This window comes from Trichechus manatus, unplaced genomic scaffold, assembly GCF_000243295.1.
Source record: "Trichechus manatus latirostris isolate Lorelei unplaced genomic scaffold, TriManLat1.0 scaffold00182, whole genome shotgun sequence".
NCBI lineage: Eukaryota > Metazoa > Chordata > Mammalia > Sirenia > Trichechidae > Trichechus > Trichechus manatus.
In genome coordinates, this window is record NW_004444118.1 from 2,201,190 (window position 1) to 2,224,585 (window position 23,396).

The following is a 23,396-nucleotide window of genomic DNA, read 5'->3' on the forward strand; positions in this document are numbered from 1 at the left end:
TCTTCCTTTTTAAACCTGTAGCTGACTACTTCATACTAGTCAAAATGCTCCTGTCAGATGCCCACCTGATAGTTTGGCTTACTTGCCTTTATAATAGGCAAGTATTATCCATTCAGTAATGGAGTGAGCATCCATTCACCTCCTTTTCCTTAGAGAGTCCCAGGGACAGCACTGTCCTTAACTCTTCTATTGAATGCCTTTGGCACAGCACTGAGCATTTGGACTAATAAGTACTGAGGGACTTTTACATATCACATGTTCAATGTTTAAGGAAACCTACCTAGAGTGGCTACAGAACTGTTGCAAGCCTTTCAGCTAGGCAGGAGTGAAAACTAGCACTTCTCCCTCCCTTGATTTCTTTCCTGTTTCCGTATAAACCCCCAAATCCATCAGTCAGAAGAAAATCACCTGGAGAGGATCAGAAGCGGCTGTGCTTCAAAGAGTCACTTGGATGCAATAATAAAGCAAGCTAGGAGGTGCTCCTGGGGAAGGGAAGGGGTGCTAAAAGTGCACCTGGCACAGCCCTGTGCCCGTGAAGGCCGTTTAACGCTGGCTGATGACCATGTCCTGGCCTGGCCGGCACTGACACCAACTCTAAAAGATCTAGAGTAAAACCAACATGCATTTGTAGATGGTATGACCCCCTTGTTTGCTCTCCGTAGGGATCCTTGCCTGTCCATTATCTATCTCTGATGCAGTCACCCTGCTGCTGCTTTAGAATCCACTCACCTCATAGTCTTCAGTGAGGAGATAATCTTCTGTGATGTGGGGGCTTAGCAGAGTGTAGCCCACTAAGTAGACAAGGCCCAGACTCAGGCGCTTGAGAGCAGGTATGATGCTGGAAAGGAATAAACAGGGTCACAAAGGGCAGTCTATTCCCTTCTCCCTCTGTGCTTAAATTATGGAAAGGAGTGTTTCAGGGTGTGCTTATCCACTGGAATGGGGAGTAGCTCCACTGCCTGAAGTCTATACTCAGTCTCAGGGTAAGAAAGCTACTCCATGTGTTTAGATATGAAGAATGGTGAACACAACAGCCTGTTACAGGGAAGACAGGCGCTGCAGGGTAGCAGGTATGCGTAAGTCATGTGGTGTTTCACTACTCAGGATACTCCTGACCTCAGGGGCTCACCAGTGTTCTTAATCTACATTGGGACTGAAAACCCCACGTAGATAATAAATAACAGTAATCAATTTTAAATCTGCTCCTTCCTATCTTGGTTGACTGATGCTGAAACACAGGTTAGGCAAGTTCTCAGTGAAGGGATTCTTCTTTTAGATTCTAACTTTGAAATTTTCCACTGTGATATATATGTATGTCTATATAGATATAAATAATGGGGGAAACCCTGGTGGCGTAGTGGCTAAAAGCTATGGCTGCTAACCAAAAGGTAGGCAGTTGGAATCCACCAGGCACTCCTTGGAAACCCTATGGGGCAGTTCTACTCCGTCACATAGGGTCGCTATGAGTCGGCATTGACTCGATGGCAACGGGTTTGGTTTGGTTTGGTGTTTATATATAATCGAGCCCTGGTGGGGCAGTGGTTAAGAGCTAGGCTGCTAACCAAAAGGTAGGCAGTTCAAATCCACCAGCTGCTCCTCCTATAGGGTTGCTATGAGTCGGAGCCAACCCGACAGCAATGAGTTTGGTTTTTTTTAAAATATATATTAAAAAATCTATTTTTTAAAATGAGAAAACAGGCTTTAGAGACAGGGACATTAGTGGTTTAGGTAAAATCCTGTGGCATAAAGATAAATTTTCACATTTGTATTAAAGGGTCAGAATAAATGGCTGGAAGTGACCTAGGCTAAAGAGGGCCCTCTCCCAGCAGTGAGCAGGCATGGTGTGCCTGTCATGCCAGTCCAGGGCTTGTGTAGCACAGGCCTGTGTCCCAGGGCCATGCTGGAAGATGCAGTTGAGACTGGCCTTCAGGAAAGGCACTTCAGCAGTAGCTTTGTATTGGATGAGACACCTGCACAGAGGTCTTGACCAAGAGGGGCAATTACCTGTTTGGTGTCTTCCCTGGCATGTCAGTCAGCTGTCCCTGCACCAGCTTCATGTAGTGGTTCATTGAGAACTGGGGCCCTACCAAGAAGGCCCCATAGAAGTAGGAGAAACCAGCAACTTCCAGCAGGGAAGGGACACCCCGTATGGCATATTTCTGTTGTTCAGAGGACAAGGAATTCTATGCCGAGAAGAGAATGAATGGTTCAGGATAGCCTTGAATCTCCCCACAAAAGCCAGTTTGAGTGTTCCCCACCCTTGTGCCCCACTGAACGAGGGGTCCTCAAATAGCCATCTTTTTGGGGGATATATGGAGAAAAACACTTGCTTCACCTGGAAATGAGCATGTGTGTGGGGTAGCTAGCCAACTATTGCTACTTTTCTAAATGCCCTGCTGGCACTGATCTCTGGACTTTGTGCAAGAGCCAGATCCTGGGCAAATTAGATTTGCTGATCCTTGCTCAGTGCTATATGAAACACGGTGGCCACACAGGCTGGGGAATGAGGGATAGGTTCTGCCCCTGGTATTTGGGTTCCGTCTTTTGGCAACAACAGCCTTTCTCCTTCCCTCTGGTTAAATCCTAACCTCTCTGCAGAGGAATGAGTACTTACCTGATCTTTCCCTCCGTCAAAGTAGTCAATCGCCAAACCTGAGCAGAGAGAGAAGCGGCGGTAAAGCAGAAGGAGAGGACTCTCTCTGAGTTTAGCCGGGAGTGGAATGGGAGAGAGCACAGACTAAGTCTTTGGCCTGATCGGGGAGGAGCCTAGGTGTAGAAGGGAAAGCCAGTGAGCCACCACTTACCAATCAACTTCAAAGTCAGAACACAATGTGGCATCGTCCACTTGATATCGTAGTTGCCAGTGGCAGTGTAATAATATCCAGCCAGAAGGTAGACCTGGGAGAGGGGACAGTATTTATTTTACTATCATTACTATTTTATCCTGCTCGGAAATCCAGTGTATTTCATTTTTCTTTTCTCCTGGTCCCATCATTAAGTCTTAAGAAATCCTACAAATGGAGAAACTAAACCTGTATAGGGAAGAGACTTGCTCAAGGTTTCTCAGCAAAATGAAGGGTAAACTGAGATCAGAATTTAGATGTTTTGATTCTGTAGCTCATTCTGAGTTGGTTTTCTGCCTTGCCTTAAGCGACTCCCCTCATGTACAGCTGAAATAATCTTGGTCAGAATCAAAGAACCTTAATGGCACTATGCAAAGGATTAGCTGGCTACCCACTTCCTTGAGGCAGGTGAAGCGTTCCATTGCACATGCAGGTGAAAGCCCTGGGGCCTGTGATAAGTGGCCTTCCCAAAATCATACTGCTGATAAGTGTTAGGAGAGGAGATGAGAAATTATGTCTCCTAGTTCACTGCTTTTACTATCCTATGCCCCCACGCCCCCCAAAACTGCTGTCAGCTGTGACCTGAAGTAACTGAGCTGCCAATGGAAAGTTTACCATCTGGAAGCAAAACGTAGTGAGGACGGCAGTGATGGTGCGGCCCATCAGTCGGAGGATGAGGAACTGAAGCACAACACATAGCAGGGAGTGGTAGAGCTGGTTCCCTGGATGCAGAGATGAGAGCAAATTTGAGCCAGTTTTTTGGGTACTCCCACCCTTCCTGAGACTTTTAACTACAAAGAATATATAAAGAAATAACTTTGATAATAGGATCTCTTTTTCTTCCCCCTAGAATAATCTCATCTTTTTGGGGGAAGGCCCGCTGAAAGAAAAATCTGATCAATAAGTCAATTAAAGTTAAAAGTTTCACTGGGCGGAAAGAACTGTGTGAAAACCGGGAGCACCCCTCTGAAGCGATAAGCTCCTCACATTACAGCTCTGATCAGCTTATACACAGTACAAACGGTTAGAGGATTTCCCAAAGGGGAAATTTAAGATGACTGGCTGTCATTCACTTAACCAGCAGGAGGCAGGCTATGTAGAAGCGGGGCTTTAACTTGGATTGGTTTATTGAGTGTGGGTGTGTCTGCATTCTATAAGTTAGTTATAGTTTATCTAATTATTTAAACTTTTCCCAGAACTGTTTTTATAATGAGTTTTTAGTTTCTGGGGAGGGTTAAGAGTTAAACAGGCAGGGGGGAACAGGCAGGCATTTTCTTTAACAGGCTGGAATTAATTGTATAAATATAAGGGATTACTAGGTATTATTGTATTTCTGAGCTGAGAACTGATTCTGAGTGGGGACTGCCTAGCTCTGTCTTGTCATTCAGTTATAGCCACAGCAGAGAGAAACTGTCATTTCTCTGTTGATGGGTCTGGCAGAGGTACCACTCTCAAAATGCTTTTATCTGGGAGATGAATGTACACAAAAGGAAAACAGTAAAAGTTAAGCTGTGTTCCTGTCCATCAAACCCTCTCTTTGCAAACAGAGCATTATAAGTTCCCTATCCATCAAATTCTCTCAAGGATATTTTAAGTCTGTTCCTTCCCAGTTCCCTCTATCCGAGTGTCACTGCTAACTTAGTTCACTCACCAAAGTTAAAATAAGCAATTGAGAGGCCTGTAAAGGTGTGGAAGAGATGGATGAGGTAGCTGTCCTTGTAGAAAAGGTAACGTCGATAAAACAAAGCAAAGGGGTAACCTGGACGGAGAGAAAGATGAGAAGAAGGTTACTTGTGCCTCTTGCTATCCCAATATTGTTCTGAAAGTTTATCAGCCCAGGAAGGAAAAAAAAATACATTATATGAATGTCAATCTAGAAGATGATAATGGTACCCTAAGAATCAAAGTCATTTTTTTTAAAAATAAAACTTAAAAAAAGTTTTGTTATTGTTGTGTATACAGCAAAACATATACCAGTTCAACCGCTTGTACACATAAAATTCAGTGACATTAGTTACATTCTTCAAGTTGTGCAACCATTCTCATCCTCCTTTTCTGAGCTGTTCCTCCTGCATCAACATACACTTGCTGCCCCCTAAGCTTCCTATCTAATCTTTTGAGTTGCTGTTGTCACTTTGATCCCATATAGTTCTTAAAAGAGCATAATGCTCAAGGCGGACCTTTTCTTTTTTTTTTTTTACTAGTTATAGCTGAACTATTCTTTGGTTTCAAGAAGATTTCAGGGGATATTTTTGGTTCAAGGTTCAAAGATTATCTCAGGGCAATAGTTTCAGGGGTTCATCTAGCCCCCCTGGCTCCAGAAAGTCTGGAGTCAATGAAAATTTGAAATTCTGTTCCTCATTTTCCTCCTTTTGATCAGGCCTCTTCTATAGAATCTTTGATCAAAATGTTCAGTAACGATAGCTGGGCATCACCTAGTTCGTCTGGTCTCACGGCAAAGAGGCGGTTGTTCATGGAGGCAATTAGCACACATTCCATATCCTCCTCCTATTTCTGATTCTCCTTCTTCCTCTTTGAAAAGTTTTTTTTTTTTTATAAATACAAATTTAGAACTGAAGATATTAATTTTATATTGAGGCAATAGAAAACTGGAATCTAAGACTAGGTTTCATTCACAGCTCATTAAATATTGCTAGGGATTTTCAGTTAATTGAATTTTTCTTAAATGATACAAGGAATTGAGGGTGCCCAACTATGCTCCAGGAACACTATTTTACACCTTTGTGATGTGTTATAATTTCATTACCTGTCCTGCTCGCATACAATTTATGAGACAGACTATTAAGAGGATAAATATAAATTAACACCAGGCTACGTAGTGAGCAGTTATAGGATATGTGTAGATACTACCTCACATACTGAGCTCTGAGCACCAACCAAGTTATAAAATCCATTTGGTCATACAGGAAAATGTCTTCTAAAGCTGCGATTCAGAGTTGAAGGGCCAAGGAGGAGCTACAGGGGATCTCCTGATGGGCCATGAACTGTTTACGCATAGCCAAGGGTTGCTTACTGAATTACAAGTGGTCAAGAACATTTGGTATTCATAAACTAAAATGACTGTGTTCCAAGGTTTTACTGCAGACTCACATTTATTGTTCTATAAAGAAGTCTGGCTGATGAGCTTGCAACATTCCTACTGCATTAGCGTACGTGGGTAGAATTGAAATCCCCAATGATTTCTGGAAGGACACTTTACCTATCTTATCGTTGCACAATTAGTGTTCTCTGAGTTGGTCATGGGGTTCAATTGCTGCAATTCTTGCTTTTATATTCTAAACTGAAGCAATATACTTTGCTGTGAGTTGTTTGGTTAGCTCTGCAATGCTTAGAGCAGGATCAGACATAATGGAAAAGCTCAATTATTTGTTCAACGAATACTGGATAAACATATTTATAGCAAAAGTAGTTTTGGCTTACATCTTTATAGTCTTTTTTCCCCTATACATCTTTTTTTTAACTTAAGATCACAGCCTGTGTATTTATGTATTCTAGTATTTTCACAAAATAATGTTCAACCATTTGATCTTCTTGATGCCAGGATTTACTAGTGTTCTTTGATAGCTGTTCCCATAATGGGTAGGCTCTGTATCAAATTTATAGTTTCATTCATGGAGTTAATTTTATAGACATATTGTGATGGTGCATTCCCCACTCATTCATTTGACAAATGTTTACTAAATGCCTACTACATGCCAAGTATAGTTTATGGAGCATATAATGGGGGAGGGGTGGCATGTAATGGTTTATCTTCTAGATGGTGAGAGGAAGTGATATAGAATTACTAGCTCAAGGGAGAGGGAGACATCTATGGCCCTTTCACAGTCAGGTGAACAAGCAAAGAAATAGGATCAAGTCTCCTACACACCACCTGGACAGAAATTTGGCAGGGACAGAACACCAGGTTAGCAGCAAGTATTGCTAAGAACCAGAGCCAGGTACTAGAAAGTATATGGAGTTAAGATTCAACTGCCTTAAATCTTTTGCTTTTTATTTTCAGTCTTTTAGAAATAAAGGTATAAATGAATAGAAACAACATAACAGCGATCCTAATTATCCAGAGCACTCACAAATAAGTTATGGATAGCTAGAGTTTACCTTTTTAAGCACTAAAACCCTTAACCATTTGGAATCACTAAAACCGTTAACTATATGGAATGCTCAAAATTGAAAAATACGCATTATTCTGCCTCCTTAAATTGAATATAATTTGACATTTTCTTGGTTATTTGGGTCACAGCTATTTCGAAGTCACAATGGGTTTATGACCTACTGAAGTGTGTAAAACGGTTTGCTCTGACCCTAATAGGCCTAGACTGTTCTGAATTCTGAGTTCTTATAGCTTTTATGCCCCGTTCCTTGTTATTCAGGGATTAATAGTCACTTCTTGAGCTTTCAGTGTGCCTGCCAAGAATAGCTCCTTTCCCTACTTCCAATTTACTGCAGGCCCTAGAAACCACAATGCTGATTTAAAAGTGTAAAAAGAAAAATAAGCTCAGAGCAAGGCTATTGCTTTTCTTGGGTAACATCTGTTCTGGCTACTCAAAGGCCTTTTTTTTCCCTATCTCTTGCTATTAGGTGTATTTTGAGGAGAAGTTGTTGAGTTCCATACAGGTGAAGGATTATTGCACACTAGTGAACACATCCTGTTGCCTCCGAGTCGGTTCCAACTCATAGCGAACCTACAGTTCACGGCAGAACTGCCCGACAGGGTTTCCAAGGCTTTACGAAAGCAGATTGCCACATTTCCTCTGCAGAGTAGCTGGTGGGTTCAAACCAACAACCTTTCGGTTAGCAGCCGAGCACTTAATCACTGTGCCACCAAAGCTTTCCTTTTTGTGAGGATTGTGAGACTTCATCTCACATACTTTGGACATGTTATCAGGAGGGATCAGTCCCTAGAGAAGGGCATCATGCTTGGTAAAGCTGAGGGTCAGCGAAAGAGAGAAGACCCTCAAAGAGGTGGATTGACACAGTGGCTGTAACAATGGGCTCAAGCACAGCAGCGATTGTGAGGACGGCACAGAATTGGGCAGTGTTTCGTTCTGTTGTACACAGGGTCACTGTGAGTCGGAACCGACTTGGATGGCACCTAACAACAACAGTACACACATGATAAGAGGATGGACCAGTCGGGAGAAAAATACGAAGAATGCAGCAGGCCTGGTTACCAAGAGCATTAAGACCATAACAGAGAAAAGCAAGGCCTGGAAGGAAGCTACAAAGGGGAAGAGGGAACTGTGCCGCGGTGAGTTGCTGTGACAACCCAGAACTGATTTTAAGTGTGTAAACACCGAACCTTGCTCTTGGCTGCTGCTCAGCTCAGCAGGCTTTGAAGCCTGGCTGCCCAGTCACTGTTTCAGGGATGTGCCATTTTTTGGGAGGGTGTTGTCCTCTGAGCTGCTTCTAAATCTTAATGCTTTTTGTGGGGGCCACTGCTTAATACAGTAGGTAGCTACAGTCAGAATCACCTGAAGAATCTATTTAAAAAAAAAAATCAAACACCTCATTCCTCACCCAGCCACCCACCTGATTCTGGTTCAGTAGGTCTGAGTGGGAAGGGATCTGTACCTTATAAAAGTACCATGAGTGATTCTGATGTGTAGCCAGGGTTAGAAAGCACTGCGTTACTAAGATCCTAAGGCAAGGCAGTAGTACTTAGGATGTCTGGAGAATAAAATTCTCAGCTTGATGACTGGGGGTTGCTGTCTTTCCTTTAACAGCATCAAACAGGCAGGGGTCCTGGTCTATAAACTTGGTCCAGATGCTTTTAAGAACTGGTTTGGTAGTACTGCAATTGTTTCTTCTTCTTTTTGATTGATTGTTTAAAGGAGGGCTTTCAGAAATTTATTAGCAGATGAAAGACGATAACCTAAAGTACACCCTAAACCCAAGGAGCCCCTGCTAGAATGTGAGCTGTCCAAGAGCAAAAACTGGACATTCAAATGCTGTGATCCTCAAAGCCGACTGCTGGAATGCATTTAATTTTGTCATCTTCGGGGCTGTAAAACATGGAGTGTACAACAGCTGTATTCTCTAGTTTACTCAGTTCCAAGTGCCATTTGAGTCAGGGACCAGGATCTATCATGACCCAGATTGCTAAAGGAACTCACTCTTATTTCCTGTACAGTCGTTCTGAAATCACCTATTATACTAAAGGTTCTGAGATTTCACTTGAAGAAAGAGAAATGGGCTGTTTTCATTAAAGTCTTGTAAATTCTTTTGCCTTTCATCCTGTGTAGCTATTTCTGGGCTCTACAGGAATATGATATGACCCGATTTGATCAGTCAGTGGTTCATACCACACCGGTGAAAAGAAAATAGACTGTTTTGGCAAGTGTGAGGGAGAAGATATGAGTTGGAATCGACTCAACAGCAATGGGTTTGGTATGTGTTGGTTTAGCCAGATGTTGACACCAGTTCTACACAAAAGAATACTACTACCTCAACAAACACCATCATAAACAAGGGGTTGATATAACATCCATAGTATATAGAAGCAGTTTTCAAACTTTTTGGTCTCAGGACCACTTCACATTCTTAAAAGTCATTGAGGAACTCAAACAACTTTTGTTTTGTGTGTTCTATCAATATCTACTACATTAGAAAATAAAACTAAAAAGTTTAAAAAATATTTTATTAATTCATTTAAAAGTAACAAGAAACTCATTACTTATTAATATAAATAACATTTTTTATTGAAAATAACTATATTTTCCAAAAGAAACAAAACCATTTTTAATATGAAGAGTGGCACTGTTTCACATTTTTACAAATTTATGGCCTTCGTCTAGCTTAATAAATGTAGCTGGATTCTCATATCTGCTTCTGCATTTAATCTGTTATGATATGTTGTTTTGGTTGAAGTATATAAATAAAATTTGGTTCACACATATATAGCTGGAAAGAGTATATTAGCCTTTTCAGATAATTCTGGATATTCGTCATTGATACTACAACAAAACTTGACAACTGGTAATTTCTTAAAGGTCAGTTGCAAGGTAGAATCTGAAACCATATCAATGGTCCCTCTTGTTCTCTGAATGGACCTTTTACCCAGGCATGATTTTAAAACATCATGCAGTAGTCACTTGGAAAATACTGAGTCGGGCAAATCTTCCAGATATATCCACTCCTCACTTATTGACGTGGTTAGGTTCCAAAGACCAGGCTGCTATGTAAAAACTGGCATTATGCAAAAATGGAGGATTTTTTTTTTTTTCAGACCATTCATTTGTTCGATTTTTTTTTTATTTCGAAAATACGATCAAAGGAATAATAACAGCTAAGATTTACTGATTTGCTCTTTACTGTGATCAGTTCAGTTATGGATTATTCCTCTGTGAAGAAGGAGGCCTGGAGGAGACAAAGCTGGATAATGGCGGGCTGTGTGACTGGAGGGCCCACTGCTTAACCACTTCTTCCTCCAGTGTTGGGTCAGAGCTTCCCTTGCAGAGCTCCAGGGGTCCACTCCCACCCCTGTAAGCTCTGTGTTCACATCACGGTGCCTGCTCTGCCCTCTGGGTCTGGCAAGGCTCGGGGCTTCCTGCCAGGGCGCTAGGAGCCTGGCCGACCACCTGGCCCCGCCGAGGCGGAAGCTTCGAGACTAGTTTGGCTCACTTTGGGATGTCATTAAATTCACACACATTTCTTCCAAACACCCTCTCCGGTGCCTCTTTCTTACCTGCCTTCCCTCCCCACAGCAATTTTGAACTGTAGGGCCTTAAGCCGCATAGGAGCTGGGAATCCAGAACAGGCACCCGCTAGCTCGGTGCTGCCTGTGTGTCTGCCTAGAGGCCATGGCCACAGAGAAGGCCAGCCTGAGCAGCAGCTGGACACGGTATCCTCACCAGCAGGAGGGAGTGGAGGCATGAGGCAATGTGGCCCAGCTTTCCGGAGGTCGCCTATAGACCCTTTCTTGAGGGAGGGGACATTATGCAGCTGTTGCTGCCATGCTTGATGCCTCGTTAATACACAAAATAATCAGACAGTGGATTTTTTACTATTGTCGTAAATGTGAAATGTCGGATGAGATAGTTGATAAGTGAGGAGTAGGTGTACTGACACACTTCATTACAATACAATATCAAAGAAGTCACACTCCTTAATATCACCATTGATTTCAGCAGAAAAGTCTTCAAATAATGGGAAGCTTTCAAGCTCATGAAAGTAGATCCAAGTTTCCCAAAATTCTAATTTTCACTTGAATGCTTCAATTTTATCACTGGCTACAAATACTGCCAGTTGTTTTCCTTGAGGTGAGAGGCTCACTCTGTACATTTTCAAGAAACTATCTGCCAAATGCCCAAGTCTAAATAACCACAGTTTGTCTGTCAGTCATTTTTGCAAGTAAAAATGGTGTTACATGGGGAAAAAAAAAAAAAAGCATTTTTCAACATGCAACTCAAAGAACTGCACAAATGCTTTTTCTTGAGACAGCCATTGTACTTTGGTATGCAGCAGAAGTGCTGTATACATATTTCTCATTGTTTTCACACAGAATATTAAAAAGATGCCTATTCAAGGGTCAATATTTAATAAAATTAATGTTTCCTGCTTCATCAAAGACATTCTTAAGCGAAAATGACTTTTTTTTTTTTTAAACTGTGAGTGCATGGCAGTGAAGAGTACAATGATCATTAGTATAGCTTGGTGCCACTGCCTTAATTTGTGCTAAGGCCTGGTGGTACAGTGGTTAAAGCATTTGGTTGCTAACCGAAAGGTCAAAAGGTCGGCTGGTCAAACCCACCAGCCCCTCAGCAGAAGAAAGATGTGGCAGTCTGCTTCTGTAAAGATTACAGCCTTGGAAACTCCATGGGGGCAGTTCTACTCTCATCTACAGGGTTGCTATTAGCTGGAATCGACTCGACAGCAATGGATTTGGTTTGATTTTCTGGTATTGATGCAATACATTTTGTCTATCCATTCATCAACTGGTGGACACTTCGGTTATTTCAACTTTTGGCTATTATAAGTAATGCTGCTATGAACATTTGTATACAAGGTTTTGTGTGAACGTATGTTTTCAATTCTCTTGGAGTAGATGGATCTTTTTGTTCTTTTATCCTTTAACCCAGCACTTCTTAATCGATGGTGAAGATTAGTTTTAATTTCCCATTTGTTGTGGACCAATACTTTTGTAAAGTACAAAATCATGGGCTTAGATGTTGCGGCTCTGTCAAGTTCCTAAATGTTTACTTTCACTTTCTGTGACTGGCATGGAGCCTGCCGCCTATAATTTGAGTAGACTGCTCCAATTTACTGTCTCTTTTTCTGGTTCCTGAATATGGCTGACTTCCAGGATTCAGTCTTGGCCTCTACTATTCTCACTATACTGACCCTATGGAAACTCCATCTCCTCTCCTGTAACTTAATATGATCTTTATGCCAAAGACAAATGCACTTCTTTAGTCCTAACTTCTCAAGTTTGAGTTCCATATTTCCTACTTCCTGGCTGGACATTTTTAGTTTTATATCTCAGACCATCTCAAAATCTATATAACTCAAACGTGACTTTCCCCAGAAATCAGCCTTTCCTAGGCTTTTTGTTTGTTTGTTTGTTAATGGTTTTAGGTCACACAACCAGATTCAGAAGCTCGAAGTTAGTTGCCTTTGACCCTTCACTTTCCTTTGTTCCCCATATCTAGTCATCAAATCCTGTTGATTCCTCTTTTCCAATGTCTCTCACCACCACCATCATCATCCTTTTGTTTTCCTGTGCTACATTTGCAGCTAAGTTCCTTAGTACCTCACCCTTAAATTCTTGGCAATGTTCTCCTACCTGATCTCTGCCTGCAGCCTCATCCTCCCAGCAAACCTATACCAGAGTAATCTCCTTCAACTCCTGCTCAGAAACCATTAATGGCTCCCCACTGACTATTCAACAGAGTCCCAAATCCTAAGCTGAAGTAAGAATCAAGGTCTATCTTCTACACTACCTTTCTAGTTATAGCTTTCATTTCTGTTTCAACTAAAACTGGTCTGCCTGTTTTTGGAGATTTAAGTCTACCCAAAGGAGCCCTGGAAGAAAGGCCTGGTGATCTATTTATGAAAAATCAGCCATAATCCTAGGGAATACAGTTCTACTCTGACACACATGAGGTTACCAGGAGTTGCAATTGACTCCACAGCAACTGGTAAGCCATTCTTTGCATTTTTGTTTTGTATTAAAATTTCCGTGTTATGGAAATTTGTCTATGTTTTTGGATGTCTCATAGCATATTCTCCTGTGCACTTTATTTTTATTGTTGTAAAAATATATATAACACAACATTTGCCAATTCAACATTTCTGTACACTTTTTTTTGATTAATTGATCAACAGTAGATGGTGCAAACGGTTTGCGCTTGACTGCTAACCTAAAGGCTGGCGGTTTGAACCCATCCAGAGGTATCACAGAAGAAAAGTCCTGGTGATCTGCTTCTGTTCAGATTACAGTCAAGAAAATCTATGGAACAATACTACTCTGTAACATATGGGGTTCACTATGAGCCAGAATCAACTTGGTGGCAACTAACAACAACAATTGACATTTACTACCTGTGTGATCTTGAGCATTAGTTTCTTCATCTGTAAAATGGGGATATTGCTAGTATCTGCCTCAATGAGTTGTAAGGACTAAACACAATGATGCATATAGAACAGTGAACAGATGCCTAAAACATTGTAAGTGTTCACTAAATTATACCCACACAAACATCTTTAGAGGAAGGTGAAGCAGGCCTTGCCTGAGAAATTCTGGGAAAAGTGGATATCAGAGCTTCTGAATCTAATCTCTATAAGGTATAACAATCAAATGACTAAGGGATTTCCCCATTATCTGCATTTGAAAATAAGATTCGTAGCATATTTATTTTATAAAGTGTCATGGATTGAATTATGTCCCCAAAAATGTGCGTTATCAATTTGGCTGGGCCATGATTCCCAGTATTGTGTGGCTGTCCTCCATTTTGTGATTGTAATTTTATGTTAAAGAGGATTAGGGTGGGATTGTAACACCCTTACTAAGGTCACATCCCTGATCCAATGTAAAGGGAGTTTCCCTGGGGTGTGGCCTGCACCACCTTTTATCTTACAAGAGATAAAAGGAAAGGGAAGCAAGCAGAGTTGGGGACCTCACACCACCAACAAAGCAGCACCAGGAGCAAAGCATCCTTTGGACCTGAGGTTCCTGTGCTGAGATGCTCCCAGACCAAGGGAAGACTGACAACAAGGACCTTCCTCCAGAGCTAACAGAGAAAGCCCTCCCCTGGAGCTGATACGCTGAATTTGGACTTGTAGCCTACTAGACTGTGAGAGAATAAATGTCTCTTTGTTAAAGCCATCCACTTGTGGTATTTCTGATATAGCAGCACTAGATGACTAAGACATAAAGGTACTGATCATGGGTTGCCAAGTACTCTGCGATCCGTATTTAGAGCACTCTCTCTAAATTGCAACATACTATTATAGTAATGCACTGGGTGGTTAGAAGGACATGGGCTTTTGAGTTGTGGTTCTAGCCATAGTGTTTGTGACTTCCACACAATGATTGGGTGGGACCATGAAAATAAGGTGTATGGAACCTGTGATGTTTGAGGTTACGTGTCAACTTGGCTAGGCCAGGATTCCCAGTATTGTGTGGTTATCTTCCATTCTGAGATCTGATGTAATTAAACTCCACTGTGTGTACTGTAAATAAGTCAGGATTAGGTTATGTTTGTTATGTTAATAAGGCAGGATTAGGGTGGGATACACTCCAGTCACCAACCTTACTCAAGTCACCACCCTTACTACCCTTATTCAAGTCACACCCTTGCTGAGCCATATCTTACAAAAGATAAAAGGAGAAGGAGCACAGAGAGGGGACCTGAGGACTACCAAGAAGAGATGGGAGCGCAGCATGTTCTTTAGACCTGGAGTCCCTGTGCTGGGAACCTCCTAGACTCAGGAGACAGACAGCTGTTAACACCGGGGACAGTGAGAGATGGTGAGAAGCAGTGGGAGAGAAACGGCGACTGCAGAACCATGAGACTGCAGCAGACAGTGCCGTAGGCTTCCTGGCCCATGGAGTGAAAAAGCTGAGCGCCTTCAGGCCAAGGCTTACTGGTGGAGTAGGGTGACTCTGGGCACTTATTGGCAGAGCAGGGCAGAGGCTGGGCTGAGGGGCCAACGTGGCCTGAGGGGCTGAGGCCCAGGGAGAGGCCTACCTGTGGGCAAGGTTGAGGAGAGGCTGTCTTGACTGAAAAACTGTATCTTGAGTCATTCCTGATCCTGAATTGTGACCTATTACTTCCCTAATAAACCCCATAATCCTAAGAATTATCTGTGAGTTCTATGTGGCCATTGCAATGAATTATCGAACCTAGCAGAGGAGTACAGAATACCATGGGAGGGATGGTTGGTATCAGAATTGGTAAAAAGGCTGGAGAGAGGAGGTATGTCTGACTTCCACCTCAAAGGAATCAGCCTTGGGCTGTTGATGCTAATGATTTTCTCTCTTTCCCCTTGTATAGTTAGTTGAGGTCAGAGGCCTCTGCTAGGCCAGTTTTATAGGAGTTAAGATAAATCTCAGTTTGAATGCCAGTTCTGATACCTACTAGCTCAGGCTTGTTGATTATTCAACCTTTTTGGTTCTCAGTTTCGTCAACAATATCTTAATATCTACCTTACCAAAACCCGCTGCCGTTGAATTGACTGCGAGTCTAGCAACCCTACAGGACAGAGTAGAACTGCCCCATAGGGTTTCCAAGGAGTGACTGGTGAATTTGAACTGCCAACCTTTGCTTAGCAGCTGAGCTCTTAACCACTGTGCCACTAGGGCTCCATATCTACCTTAGGGTTTGGATATTACACCTGATACATATTAGATGTTCAGTAAAGGTGAGATTGCTTCACCTCTGCTTTAACAGTGAAGTACCCAGTGAACTCATCCAGTCACATGGCTTTAAATACTATCTCTGTATCTAAATGAGAGCTATCTCTATATATTCTGTATTTAAATACCATCTCCCAAATTTTCATCTCCAGCCTAGACTTCTCCCCTGAATTCGTCTTGTGTAGTCCATTTAACACCCCGAGTGGGTGCAGGTCAGGTGTACATCTCAAACTTAACAGGTTCCAAACTGAACTCCTGACATACTTCCCCACTCTGTACCTATTCCTCCCCCAACCATCTCCATTTCAGCAAACAGTAACTTACCCTTCTATTTATTTGCTAAGGACTAAAACCTTATAACCTTGCAATTATTCTTGACCTCTTTCCCTCACTCCCAATCTAAGCAATCAGCAAATTCTGTCTGTTCTACCTTAAAAACAAATCCAGAATCTGACCACTTCTCTTCACCTCCACTGCTTCCCCTGGTCCAAGCTGCCGTCATTTTCCTAATTCTGCTCTTGCCCCCTCTTCAGTCTTTCCTCCACACAGCATCCAGAGGAACTCTATTACAACATGAGTCAAATCAGTTCACTCCTCCGCTCAAAATCCTTCAAAGACCTCCAATTCACTCTGAGTAAAAGCCAAAGTCCTAACCAGAACCTACACCATCTGCTCACTCATTTTCCTGACCCACCTTTCTCTGACTCATCTTTACTCTCTGCCTCCACCATTTTGTCTCAGCCACAAAGGTCTCCCTTCTGGAATGTCTGGCTTTAAAGCCTGTCATGGATTGAACTGTGTCCCCCAAAAATATGTGTCAACTTGGTTAGGCCATGATCTCCAGTACTGTGTGACTGTCCTCCATTATGTGACTGATAGAATTTTCCTACGTGTTGTAAATCCTAATCTCTGCCTGGGGTTAATGAGGCAAGATTAGATTGTGTTAGAAGGATTAGGGTGGTATGTAACACCCTTGCTCACTTCACATCCCTGATCCAATGTAAAGGGAGTTTCCCTGGGGTGTGGCCTGCACCACCTTTTATCTTACAAGGGATAAAAGGAAACGGAATCAAGTGGAGGGGGGAGGGGGCTCATACCATCAAGAAAGCAGGGTGCCAGGAGCAGAGCATGTCCTTTGGACCTGGCATTCCTGCACGGAGAAGCCCCTAGTCCAGCGAAAGATTGATGAGAAGGGCCATCCTCCAGAGTCCACAGAAAGAGAAAACCTTCCCCTGGAGATGACACCCTGAATTTGGACTTCCAGCCTACTAGACTGTGAGAGAATAAGCTTCTGTTTGTTAAAGGCATCCACTTGTAGTACTTCTGTTACAGCAGCACTAGATGACTAAGACAGAGCCTTGAGGCAGGTTCCCTGCCTGGAATGCTCTTTCCCCAGATAAATTCAAGTCATTCCAGCACTTCAGATCTTTACTCAAATGTCATGTATCAGTGAGGACTTCCCTGACCATCCCTATCTAAAATTAAAATTGCACATAACATCCCCCTTCCCCATATACACCTATTTTTCTTTTCTGCTTTATTTTTCCATTTTTCTCCTCACCACTTATTACTCTTTCACATACTATGTATTTTACTTATTAGTCTCTGCCCTTTGAGAGCAGGGGTTTTTGCCCATTTTGTTCCTTGCTGTATCCTCAGTGCCTAGTACAGTGCCTGGTACATGACAGGCCTCAAAATATTTGTCGAATGATGAAAAAAGAAATGAATAGATGCTGTGTACTTTAGGTAGTCAATGAAATATTTATTAAGACCCATTATGAGCTCAGCATTGCATTAGGTGTTATGGAGGGATGTGGTACAATTTTAAGAGATGTTTCTTACTCTTAAGGAGCTTACTTTTTAGATGAGAGAAAAGAAATACCAAACAATGATGTTCTATAAATAGGTGTTAATTGTACAGAATAGCCAATGTTGTAGAGGTTAGACAAGAGAGAAATCAATAATGACCATACTCAGGTTTCAAAGAAGAGGCAGTACTTCATTGGGGCCAGGAAGGATGAGTAGGATTTCATTAAAAAAAAAGAGATAAGGAAAGGGCACCCAAAGGAAGGAGGATAATATAGTAAAAGCACATAGGTAGGAAAGAGCATGAAACATTCACTTTAAAAGAGCAGGCAAACTATTAAGAAGGGAGAAATAGTGGCAACAAAAATGGACAGGAAGGTTAACAAAAACAGAAAATCAGGCAGGTCTAAAATTGATATAATAGGGGAAAAAAAACAAAGACCAGACTTACTGGTCTGACAGAAACTGGAGAAACCCCGAGAGTATGGCCCCCGGACACCGTTATAGTTCAGTAATGAAGTCATTCATGAGGTTCACCCTTCAGCTAAAGATTAGACAGGCCCATAAAAAAAAGGGCACACCAGCCCAGGGGCAAGGACAAGAAGGTAGGAGGGGACAGGAAAGCTGGTGGGGGGGAACTCAAGGTCGAGGAGGGGAGAGTGTTGACATGTCATGGGGTTGGCAACCAATGTCACAAAACAACATGTGTACTGTTTAATGAAAAACTAGTTTGCTCTGTAAACCTTCACCTAAAGTACAATTAAACAAAAAAATCAATAGGATTGGCTGGATGTGGAGGATGAAAGAAACGGGCAAATCAAAGATGGTTAAGATGCTGACATAATGTTCTTTAAACCTATTTGCCGGTATAACCCCTAAAACAATTTTGAAAAACTACATATCTCCTCAAGTCCCTAGGTGGTACAAATGGTTTGCACTACTAACCTAAAGGTTGGCTATTCAAACTCACCCAGCAGTACCACAGAAGGAAGGCCTGGTGATCTGCTTCTGTAAAGATTACAGCCAAGAAAATCCCATGGAACAGTTCTACTCTGTTAACACGAGGGATTGCCATGAGTTCAAAGTGACTTGATGGCAGTGGGTTTGGTTTTATTGGTTTTGTATATCCCTTCTCATATTTTTAAGTTGACAATTAAAATTTCTAAGTTTAAACAACAGCAAATGATGGTTTTTAAATGTATCTTATACTGAACATGTGCTTTAAGTACATATGGAAAATATCTGCCATTGGTGAAACAATCAGCTCTATCAGACTTATTTTGTTAAAAGAAGTCTAATTTCATTTTTTATTTTTAATAAACATGTTAATATTTGTCCCTCATGACAACCATCTCACTTCTGAATTCTACTTTTAATAGGAATAGATAAGGCAGAGTGTTGCCATGAGTTTCTTGCCTGGATGAAATAAGGTGCTGCCCTCTTTGCTTTACTTTCATGGTGCCCTGTGAAATTTTATACCTTGGGGCAATATGTTTCCCTCTCCTCTTTTTTCCTTTTTTAAGGCTGATGAAGGGTGATTGTAAGAGAACTGGAAAATGAGACCCCTCAGAACACAGATACGGTCTCCAGCATATTCATTTTAGAAAAGAGTACAAACGGAAGTTGAAAACCTGAAAATTGATTCCCTTACAGCTATCCATACAAATGTATCCCCTTGAAAGTCTCTGCATCCCCTTAGGGTACATGCACCCCAGTGTGAAGGCCACTGATCTCAAGGTTGCATGTCTTGGTGGTTAGAAAGAAGGTAGTGCCACAGAAGAGACACAAAGATTGGAGGAGGGAGCTGGCTGTGGTGGTAATGTTGATGGATGAAGAGTTCATGCCTTAAATACTTAGCACATTATCACCTCCACCTTCAAATCTGCATGGTTTAAAATAAAGAAAGGTGTGCATTGGGGTTGAATCTTTTTACCATACTTATTCAATCAAATAATTCTAGAAGCTGTACTATATGAAGAATGCAGCATCAGGGTTGGAGGAAGACTCATTAATAATCTGCAATATGCAGATGACATAACCTTGCTTGCTGAGGACTTGAAGCACTTACTAATGAAGATCAAAGACTACAGCCTTCAGTATGGATTACACCTCAGTCTAAAGCAAACAAAAATTCTCACAATGGACCAATAATGTTATGATAAACAGAGACAATATTGAAGTTGTCAAGGATTTCATTTTACTTGGATCCATAATCAACGCCCATGGAAGCAGCAGTCAAGAAATCAAATGACACATTGCATTGGGCAAAACTGCCGCAAAAGACCTCTTTAAAATGATAAAAAGCAAAGATATCAATTTATACTGAGGTTTGCCTGACCCAGGCCATGGTGTTTTCAATCGCCTCATATGCATATGAAAGCTGGACAATGAATAAGGAGGATCGAAGAACTGATGTTTCTGAATTACGGTATTGGCTAAGAATATGGAATATACCACAGACTGCCAGAAGAACGAACAAATCTGTCTTGAAAAACTACAGCCAGAATGCTCTTAGAAGCGAGGATGCTGCAACTTCGCCTCACATACTTTAGACATGTTATCAGGACAGACCAGTCCCTGGAGAAGGACATTATGCTCGGTAAAGTAGAGAGTCAGCGAAAAAAAGAAGACCCTTGACGAGATGGATTGATGCAGCGGCTGCATTGATAGGCTTAAACATAGCAATGATTGTGAGGATGCTGCAGGACTGGGCAATTTTGTTCTGTTGTACATAGGGTCACTGTCAGTTGGAACCAACTCGATGGCACCTAACAACAGTCTCTGACTTACATGTACTCGCGTTACGACGAACTGCACTTACACCACACTTTTTTTGGTACATCTTATTGTTATTAATATATACCACACACAGTGTTGCAATATGTAATATGCTGATGTCATCATATCTTTAGGTTTGTATATAATGCTTCCAACCCCCAAAGACAAATAAAGATCAGATTTATAAAGATGCTGATAATAAAGGCAGAAATAATGAAAAAAAGAGATATTTGACTTATGTCAGAACCGACTTATGACGGAGTGGTCGAAACAGAACCCTGTCATAAGTTGGGGACTACCTGTAATGCTACTGTCCTCGTTTTACAAGTAAGGAAATAAATCAAAGCAGTTATCTAACCTGTCTGTGCTGATTACTGCTAGTAAGTGATGAAGTTGGATCTAACCCATGAATCTCTCCCCTAAGTTCATGCCTTAACCACTCAGCACATTATCACCTCCACCTTCAAACTTGCACAGGCTCTCAACTTTTCCCCACTAACCCTCTCCACCCACCCACATCCCTTTGATCAACTTTCCTGCTTCTTTTAGCTACTGTTCAATTTTATTTATTCCCTTTGCAGTCAATCTCCTAGAACCATGGTCTAACTCACTGCCTCTACTTATTTTCTACCCCTTTCTTTCTTAACCTTCAGCAATCTGGTAAACACACATGCAACCAAGGCCACCTCCCTGAACCTCACCTCCTCCTGTTGTTGAGAAGAACTGGCTTAGATGGTCAGTTCCTTAAAGTAAAGCAACTGAAACTCATCTCAAACTCCAAATTCACACTTATGGTTGGAGACAAAGGGATAGGGGATAGACAACCTCAAGAAAAAAAAAAGGGGGCTACGTCTGTTACTACTCTTAGGGATTGTTTACTCTTAAGAGTTTATAAGCACAAGGTTATGCCAACTCTTCAGAATTCCTAGTTAAAGCAGATGGCTGGAAGAACCTCATTTTCATCCTTATCTGGTCTGGATGTTGTAATTTTTCTGAACTATGTAATGTTACCATCAATAATGGGTATTTTGCTTTGGACAATATTGGAAAGCCACATTCAGGGTAAAATTTCAGATGGACTTCCCCAAGAATCATAGGCTAGAATATGAAATAAGATTTCTTTTGAACATGGCTTATTTGTAGTGTATTTTTGTAAAATATTTTCAAATGATACTTTTATCATTAATATTTCTACTTTGAAGATCTGTCACTCAGTATTTATTTTTTCACCAAAATGGAAATTCCTTGTGCTAGAGAACTATACAGAGAAAAGGAAGAAAAATGGAAATACGAAGAAGTGTTAAGCCCTGTTTGACACTGTCTATTTAAGAGGTAAGTAACTGATCAGGCACTAAATGCTTAGAACCTCCTTACTGATCACTGTTAGCTGGAAAAGCCTTTGTAGATGGCATTTAGGCAGGAATGAAGCTTACCTTTGGAATTTGTTCAGAACTGGTTCTTTTTTCCTGTTCACCAGATTAAAGCTTGCTGATAGTAAGGGCAGGCTGCCAGACATACCTTCTGCACTCCAACAATCCTGCATACCTCGACTGAGTCATATGCTGAATTCACAGAAGACACAGATTCTTAAAACTGAAGAAATCTTAGAAATCATATGCCTCAAACCCTTTATTAGACAAATAAGAAACTAAGGCCCAAAGGGAATAACCTTGGAATGCTCAAGGTTAATGGCAGAGCTCAAATTAGAATCCACATCACCTGGTTTCCATTCTAGTATTCTTGCTACGTGCCTTGGCACTGGGCAGTGACCTGGGAGTCACTAATAACTAGCTTTGTGCTCTTTTAGAGCTACAGCCACATTATTCTCTGATTTATGATAAAAATCTACACTCAAGCACCTGTTTATACACACGTGCATACCCATTTTTGTTTGCTTTTTTTCCTACCTAAAAATAGTTCAAACCTCATTTTAACGCTAAAGTTAGGTGATCTCCTTTACTTTCTTTGTTAGTCTAATCCTAGGGGACTTCTTCCCCACCTCTCCTACTATGTAGTAAGAATATAGCAGTTATTTCTTAAACTTACATTCAGCTAAATGTCTCAAACATTTTGACAACTGTGGTACAGGATTCAGGGAAACTGGGACAAGTGATCAAAAACGTCCTGGGGATGGAGGAAGAATAGAACTACATTTCCTATTTTTCCCCAGTCTTCTTTGCTTCCCATATTCCTTTCCTGATGCCTTTTAGATGAATCCTCACCCTGATCTTTTTTTTATTTTTTCCCATACAAAAATTTATACATACATTTTTATGTGACTCTAACTGCTCTCCCCATACTGTGACAGCACACTCCTCCTTTCCACCCGATTCCCCAGTCCATTCAAACAGCTCCTAACCCTCTCTGCCTTCCCATCTCACCTCTGGACAGAAGCTGCCCATTTAGTCTCTTGTATCTACTTGAGCTAAGAGGCACACTCCTCATGAGTATGATTTTATGTCCCACAGTCCAGTCCAATCCCTGTCTGAAGAGTTGGCCTCGGAAACTGTTTTAGTTCTGGGCTGATAAGAGAATCCAGGGGCCATGCTTTCTGGGGTGCCTCCAGTCTCAGTCAGACCATTAAGTCTGGTCTTCTTACTAAAATTTGAGCTCTGCACCCCACCTTTCTCCTGCTCCATCCAGGACTCTCTTCTGTTCCATCAGGGCGGCCACTGGTGGTAGCCGGGCACCATCTAGTTCTTCTGGTCTAAGGCTGATGAAGTCTCTGGTTTATGTGGCCCTTTCTGTCTCTTGGGCTATTACTTTTCTTATGTCTTTGGCGTTCTTCATTCTCCTTTACTCCAGGTGGTTGGGACCAATTGATGCATCTTAGATGGCCGCTTGCAAGCTTTTAAGATCCCAGACGCCACTCACCAAAGTAGGATGCAGAGCATTTTCTTAATAAGCTTTGTTATGCCGATTGACCTAGATGTCCCCTGAAAGCATGGTCCCCAGACCCCTAGCCCTGCTACTCTGTCCCTCAAAGTGTTTGATTGTATTCAGGAAACTTCTTAGCTTTTGGTTTAGTCCAGTTGTGCTGACTTCCCTGTAGTGAGTGCTGTCCTTCCCTTCACCTAAGATAATTCTTATCT

At 41.7% G+C, this 23,396-nt stretch overlaps 1 protein-coding gene across 3 annotated transcripts in view; it reads right to left on the minus strand.

Moving 5' to 3' along the window:
* Positions 1–23,396, minus strand: part of LPCAT3 (lysophosphatidylcholine acyltransferase 3) — a 51,669-nt gene that overhangs the window by 3,089 nt on the left and 25,184 nt on the right. For all 3 annotated transcript variants that reach the window (XR_002825738.1, XM_004387241.2, XM_023741511.1), the window contains exons 2-7: positions 4,495–4,602; positions 3,459–3,565; positions 2,805–2,898; positions 2,615–2,652; positions 2,005–2,183; positions 730–838 (exon numbers count right to left, since the gene is read on the minus strand). Coding sequence is in view for 2 of the 3 variants with exons in the window: in XM_004387241.2 (XP_004387298.1) it covers positions 730–838; positions 2,005–2,183; positions 2,615–2,652; positions 2,805–2,898; positions 3,459–3,565; positions 4,495–4,602 (635 nt within the window). In the remaining variant the exon portion in view is untranslated. The remainder of the gene's footprint in view (positions 1–729; positions 839–2,004; positions 2,184–2,614; positions 2,653–2,804; positions 2,899–3,458; positions 3,566–4,494; positions 4,603–23,396) is intronic.